The 7,247-nt window shown below is 42.4% G+C and overlaps 1 protein-coding gene across 2 annotated transcripts; it reads right to left on the minus strand.

Annotated features, from left to right (window-relative positions):
- Positions 1–524: 524 nt before the first annotated feature.
- On the minus strand, positions 525–6,387 carry rnf214 (ring finger protein 214). 2 transcript variants are annotated; one of them, XM_086315343.1, is made up of 7 exons: positions 6,266–6,387; positions 6,040–6,170; positions 5,341–5,570; positions 4,678–4,811; positions 2,358–2,586; positions 2,056–2,265; positions 526–1,723 (listed from the first exon to the last, which is right to left on the minus strand). In XM_086315343.1, the coding sequence occupies exons 2-7, from the start codon at positions 6,167–6,169 to the stop codon at positions 899–901; spliced, it is 1,758 nt and encodes a 585-aa protein (XP_086171469.1). In that variant the 5' UTR covers position 6,170; positions 6,266–6,387; the 3' UTR covers positions 526–898. The 2 variants fall into 2 exon arrangements, with proteins under 2 accessions (XP_086171470.1, XP_086171469.1); XM_086315344.1 differs by having other exon boundaries at positions 525–1,723; positions 6,040–6,373.
- Positions 6,388–7,247: the final 860 nt, after the last annotated feature.

A 7,247-nucleotide genomic window follows, 5' to 3' on the forward strand; every position in this document is an offset into this window, starting at 1 on the left:
GTTTACAGGCTGCGGTAATGATGCTTGTTTGTCCAGTGGTCTGTAAATCACACCAAAATTAGAGTTGTCACAGGATTCACTGGAGACACAGCAGACCATCACTAATACCTCTGCACCGTGGAGACACTCTATAACACCGAAACAAAAACACGCACACTCTAAAACCAGCCTGCAGAGGAGATAAAAGTAGTTTTAAACTGATACAGACCATCTTTAATAGGAGCCTCTGGAGTTATGACTGTGAACTGCAGACCCACAAAGGGACCATTTAAAATAGTGATACTAGTGATAATAGTAATTTCTTAATTTATTACTGTTTATTTATGTTTGTGATCAGTGTTGGACAAGTTACTTTGAAAAAGTAATTAGTTATAGTTACTTCTTCAAAAAAGTAATTAACGGAGTTAAAATATTGCAAAATTATACGTGGGGCAAATTATTGACAGCTGCCCAATTCACAAAGATTGTTGTTACATTAACTTTATGCTGACCCAATGTTGATGATGGTGTGATGAAAAGCAAAAAGATCTCAAATTAATTCTTCCTTATTTATTTATTTATTTATTTAGACCTACAGATCAGTGTGATTCAGAGTTGTAGGCAGTTGTATTTTTCATCCTGTGGCAGAATAACATTACAGACACTGAGAAGACTAACTTGATTTTTAAGGCTTTGTAGTCAAACTCGTTTCTGTAACCCAAACTTCAGTGTTTAAAAATTCACCCAGTTAAATCCAGTGTATTAGCAGTCAAAACACTACAGATTACTCAGCTACATGCTAAACATTGCCAAAAAAATCCAGACAACTAATTAAACACTGAATATATCATAACACTATAATAACATAACTAATATTTGGAACGACGCTGATGAGAGTCACAGCTGACTGTCATCTCTGTCACTTTGCTGGACAGAAGGGGCAGGAGTTGTTCTTGCTGGACTGCAGCCACACCTGGATACAGTCTTTGTGGATGGTGTGAGAGCAGCTCAGTGGGTGGCGGCTTTCTGGGTCCACATGGTTCTGGCACATCAGGCAGAGTTTACGGGGCCCGGCAGCGTGTCCACTTGGTGCTGCTCTCTGAATGGGATTCATTGGCCTCTGGATGGGGCCTGGGGGAGTGGGCCGGCTAATGGGCCCCAGGGCTGACCTCTCGTTTTGGGCCAGCCTGAAGCCAACCTGCTCGATGACTTCCTCCATGGACATGCCGGCCAAGGTACCACGAGAGCTTTTTACCTGCTGGAGCAGAGACGTCAGCTGAGCCCTGTTGCATTGTGGGAACCTCGCACCGAGCTTCTCCAGGACTTTGTCCAGTTTGCCTGCCGGTGCAGAGGAAGCTGCAGTAGTAGCTACAGCGTGGGGTGGTGGGGAAGGAGCTACAGGGTGGGTGGCCTGAAAGGGGGGAGAGGGGGACAGACTAGGAGGAGGAGTCACCCTCACTGGGCCTCTGATGTGAGGCAGAAGCTGAGGGGGAGGCTGGAACTGAGGTGGAGGTTGATCCTGCAATGATGGGGAGGGTTGGAAGTATTGCGGGGGTGGGGGGTGGTGGTAAGGGGCACGGTACTGGGGATGGTGCGGGTGAGGGTGATGGTGCTGCTGCTGCTGTTGGTAATACTGTGGGTGCCTCTGCTGTTGGAGGGGTCGATGAGCTGGGTTTGAAAGAGGCGGGGCCATGATGTGTGGCTGAACCAGTGACTGCATCACCTGATCGAATCGCAGCTCAGCCTGTTCGAGAAAACGCGTAGTTACTAACAGAGCTGATGACAAGCAGTCGTCTATGAAGGAGCATATGTAGCATTTATCAGTATCTTTCACAAAGGAATAGAGAAATCTGATAACATAGATGGGAGAGTGGGATGGACATGAAAACACAAGGTGAAAATAAGTCTAAACCCTTTCTATCATGATGAAACAGAAATAAAGATTTAAAAAGGTGAACAAATATGGGAACTAATACAAAGTAAAGTAAATAAAGAGGGAAATTAGAGCCTCAAGTTGATACAATGTGGTACATTTAGTAGTATATTTATTTCACTGAATTCGCTTGAGTCTCTCACCATGGGAACCTGCGGTAAAGAAGGCACATTGATCCTAGGGAGGGACTCTAACTCTCGCCCCTGGTGAAGCTGCTGCAGAACCTCCTGGAAGCGGCTTTGGAGCTCAGCCTGGTTCCTCTTGACCAACGCTTCTTTCTTCTCCCACTTCTGTCTCTCATGAGAATACTGCTGTGGGAACTCCACCCTGAGTGCGTTCAGGTATTGCCCCACCTAGGACATAATCAGTCTCATGATTATCATTACTTATATAAATAAGGTGCCTGACAGATTATGATCTGTTTATCTAGAACTGGGGTCTAAACCTCTTTCAGCCAGGCCTCAATGCGAGCCATGGCTACGTCTCTCTGCTTCTCCACAGGTGCAATCTCGTCCTGCAAGGCCCGAAGCTGAGCTTCCTGTGCTTCCTTCCTCACTCGCTCCATCTCCTGCCTCAGCTCCTCCAGCTCTTCCTGCCACCTCCGTTGTTCCTCGCTTTGCTCCTCTGTAAGCGCTGTCAGCTTTTTTTCACCCTCCTCCAGCTCTGTGGCCAGCCTGATTGCCAGAGGAAGATGAACAGAGAAGAGCAGAGTTAGCAAGCAGAAAATTATTTTGTAACAAATTCCTCTTTTTAAAATTTAAATATATTCTAGTTTCTTTAATTTTCTGTCAAAAGGAATTAAGGCATTATCTTAGGTTTTATAAAAGTGTGACTTTAGCTGCAATTTTAGAACCTCATTTTAGCCTACCGATATTGCCATATCACAGATATATCACTGTAATCATATGTTGTCCTCTCAACCTTGAGGTCGAGGTCACTCCAACTCGTCCAACATTTTAAGTAGATGCACCTATGGTATCAATTTTAAGCTTGTATGTTACCTTGTTCTCGAGGCAAACTTAGGTGTTCAGGTCTAACATCATCTTAACTACAGTGGGGCAAAAAAGTATTTAGTCAGCCACCGATTGTGCAAGTTCCCCCACTTAAAATGATGACAGAGGTCAGTAATTTGCACCAGAGGTACACTTCAACTGTGAGAGACAGAATGTGAAAAAAAAAAATCCATGAATTCACATGGTAGGATTTGTAAAGAATTTATTTGTAAATTAGGGTGGAAAATAAGTATTTGGTCACCTCAAACAAGGAAAATCTCTGGCTCTCACAGACCTGTAACATCTTCTGTAAGAAGCTTTTCTGTCCCCCACTCGTTACCTGTATGAATGGCACCTGTTTGAACTCATCATCTGTATAAGAGACACCTGTCCACAGCCTCAAACAGTCAGACTCCAAACTCCGCCATGGCCAAGACCAAAGAGCTTTCGAAGGACACCAGGAAAAGTATTGTAGACCTGCACCAGACTGGGAAGAGTGAATCTACAATAGGCAAGCAGCTTGGTGTGAAGAAATCAACTGTGGGAGCAATCATCAGAAAATGGAAGACATACAAGACCACTGATAATCTCCCTCCATCTGGGGCTCCACGCAAGATCTCATCCCGTGGGGTCAAAATGATCATGAGAACAGTGAGCAAAGATCCCAGAACCACACGGGGGGACCTGGTGAATGACCTGCAGAGAGCTGGGACCAAAGTAACAAAGGTCACCATCAGTAACACACTACAACGGCAGGGAATCAAATCCCACAGTGCCAGACGTGTTCCGCTGCTGAAGCCAGTGCATGTCCAGGCCCGTCTGAAGTTTGCCAGAGAGCACATGGATGATACAGCAGAGGATTGGGAGAATGTCATGTGGTCAGATGAAACCAAAGTAGAACTTTTTGGTATAAACTCAACTCGTCGTGTTTGGAGGAAGAAGAATACTGAGTTGCATCCCAAGAACACCATACCTACTGTGAAGCATGGGGGTGGAAACATCATGCTATGGGGCTGTTTTTCTGCCAAGGGGACAGGACGACTGATCCGTGTCAAGGACAGAATGAATGGGGCCATGTATCGTGAGATTTTGAGCCAAAACCTCCTTCCATCAGTGAGAACTTTGAAGATGAAACGAGGCTGGGTCTTCCAACATGACAATGATCCAAAACACACCGCCCGGGCAACAAAGGAGTGGCTCCGTAAGAAGCATTTGAAAGTCCTGGAGTGGCCTAGCCAGTCTCCAGACCTCAACCCCATAGAAAATCTGTGGCGGGAGTTGAAAGTCCGTGTTGCTCGGCGACAGCCCCAAAACATCACTGCTCTCGAGAAGATCTGCATGGAGGAATGGGCCAAAATACCAGCTACTGTGTGTGCAAACCTGGTAAAGACCTATAGTAAACGTTTGACCTCTGTTATTGCCAACAAAGGTTATGTTACAAAGTATTGAGTTGTATTTTTATTATTGACCAAATACTTATTTTCCACCCTGATTTACGAATAAATTCTTTACAAATCCTACCATGTGGATTCATGGATTTTTTTTTTTTTTCACATTCTGTCTCTCACAGTTGAAGTGTACCTCTGGTGCAAATTACTGACCTCTGTCATCATTTTAAGTGGGGGAACTTGCACAATCGGTGGCTGACTAAATACTTTTTTGCCCCACTGTATAGGCATCTTTAATGTACAGTCTATGATCACAATGCAGCGATACAAAGTGAACAGAATTTGTTTTGTTGGGAATATGGTGGGAATATGGTTTAAGTCTTACCTGTTCTTCTCCTCCTCTGCTCTGTTTTTCTCAGTGGTCATCTCTGCTTTCTTGGCTAAGAAGTTCTTCCTGGTGGCTTTGGAGTTGTTCAGCTGCAGTTTCACTCGCAGAGACTCCAGTTTGTCCAGTAGACCCTTAACGCGCGCGCGCACACACACACACACACACACAGTGGTCAATCCCACAAGAGATTCAGAACCATAAACACATGCATGCATTGCATAGCTGTGTGTGTGTGGGTTGATATCTGATATCCTCGTGTTGGTGTTGTTCCCAGATCATCATACTAAATGTTGTTCCAGGATCAACATTGCAAGTGACCAATCAGAATGTTGTGACGTCATACTTTTGCGACTTCGGGAAAAACCGGCGTAAAACAAAAAACTGTACTAAAGCTGCGTGAAACCGCCTCTGTCCGCCGATCAACGGACCCTGACCCTAACCCTAACCGTAACCCTTTAATAAACAGTAAGCAGAATTGATATTGTCCTTGCAACATTGGAATTTCATAAATGCACGAATGGCTTGGCGCGCAAAAGAATAACATCACAACAATGTGATTGGTCACTTGCAATGTTGAACCTGGAACAACATTTTCATGATGGTCTGGGAACAACACCAACACGAGGATATCAGATCATCCGTGTGTGTGTGGTGTCTCACCTGGTGTTGCCGAGTGGCCTCCTCCTTTCTTTTCTGCAGCTGTTGTTTGTACTTCTCGTGTTCCACCTCTTCCTGATCCTGTTTTTTCAATAGTTTGTCGTACTGCTCCATCAGGGTGGAGGTGTACTGAAACACGGCCGCCACGTGACTCTCCCAGTCGGGCTCTGTGCTGACACTGGACTCTGCTGTCATGCTGTCTGTCTGCACAGCCTGAGCTCTGTGTTTCAGATCTACAAAAGACAACAAGGAAACAACTTATTAGGTACAGAAGTAGTTATGGTAACAGTGAGACTTTAAGGAGTTTAAAAAGCAGTTTATGGTTTCTAAAATCTATTGCATTTTTGTAAATTGCCAAACTGCCACGCCACACTTAACAGACCTGGTATAGCAACTAAACAGCCTGTGAAATACAGTTTCTGTTTAATAAAATGTTTTGTCTACAAGTAAAAACACAGTGAATTTACAGCTTAAAACTAGATTTCACATTCATAAATCACCATTTCCAGCTACAAAACTCTTTAACGGCGAGTTCACTGCACTTTCTCTTATCTGGACCACATTATTTGAGTCTATCAAAGACCACTATGTGCAGACTTCTCAAATTCCCCTTTCATCTAGAAAACACGACACCAGATGTTGTTAAGCTCCACCGGGTATTCTTCACTGTTCAGCTGTCATTGTAAAATTCCGGCGCTTTACCTGTCACTCCCATTTTGGCGAAATCCAGTTCAAGGCCAAGGTCCAAGTCCGGGTCTCCATCCTGTATTACATGATGGTCTTCCGCTTTATCGTCTGAACCCTCAATAGCCGTTTCCGCGCTAGCATCCATGCTAAAAGAAGTACAAAAACGAAACTTAGTCTTTTGGATTCGCTTTTCTAACTTGACACAAACGTTACGTGTTCTGTAAACACCGAGCGAACTTACAACAACGTAGTGAGCTCCACAAAGGCTCTTTAAAATAAAACTTCGGCGATATCAGCTGCCGTTAAGATCCTGTTTACACCTGGCGCCAGCTACGAATGTGTGCACCCCTAAATGTAATCCGGCTGAAACACTTCAACTGTCCAGGGGTTCCAAAACAAAGATCTTCTATGTAGGTAGATAATTAGGTAGAAATATTTATTTATTTATTTATTTATTTATTTGCACAGGGACATATAGAAAAACTACAACTACATAGATACGACAGGAGTAGCAGAATTGAAATGTAAAGCTGGTGACTTTGTAAGGAATAAATTCATAATAATTAGAACTGTTATTTGCTACATTGTTATTTTTAAAATATAAGAAAATACAATATTGTTTAAGTAACAAAAATACATTTAAAAAAGGAATAAATCACTAGATGGATGTTTATTGGATATTGGATGTTTTTTTTTAAAGAATAAAGTCGCAAATTATTTCTTTATTTTTCCCCTGACTAGTTGATGTAATTAAGTATTTATCTGTACACTCTAAAATTTTGATTTTCATATATCTAGCAGTACCTCTGCGCACATACAATGGTTATAATAGTGCATAATTATTTTATATAAAACCATTTATAAAAGCAGTTCATTTCTTTTTAATTGCATTTTTCTAAATGACCTTTAAAGAAAAAATACTATAAATGACTAAATCACATCTGTAGTTTTCTACTGTTAGCTTATATATTTCAGTTTAATTCGGTTTTTCTTTCTTCTTTAAATGAACTAAAATCCGTCCATTTTAAATATTTACTTTTTCTACTTATTATAATTTTCAATATAGTATTTACAATAAAAAAATTAAATAATGATACAAATAAACTTCAAAGAAAAGGTATTTTTCTTTCAATTTATGTTTCGTATTTTCGCAGAGAGGTTCCACAAACTCGTGGCGGAGTGAGTCCTCTTCTCTTTCCGCGCTGGCTCCCATAGGGATTCCT

Source organism: Aulonocara sp. 'chitande type north' Nkhata Bay, linkage group LG12, assembly GCF_057382095.1.
Source record: "Aulonocara sp. 'chitande type north' Nkhata Bay isolate Kocher_YH1m ecotype deep benthic linkage group LG12, A_spYH_male_GT1.1, whole genome shotgun sequence".
NCBI classification, from domain to species: Eukaryota; Metazoa; Chordata; class Actinopteri; order Cichliformes; family Cichlidae; genus Aulonocara; species Aulonocara sp. 'chitande type north' Nkhata Bay.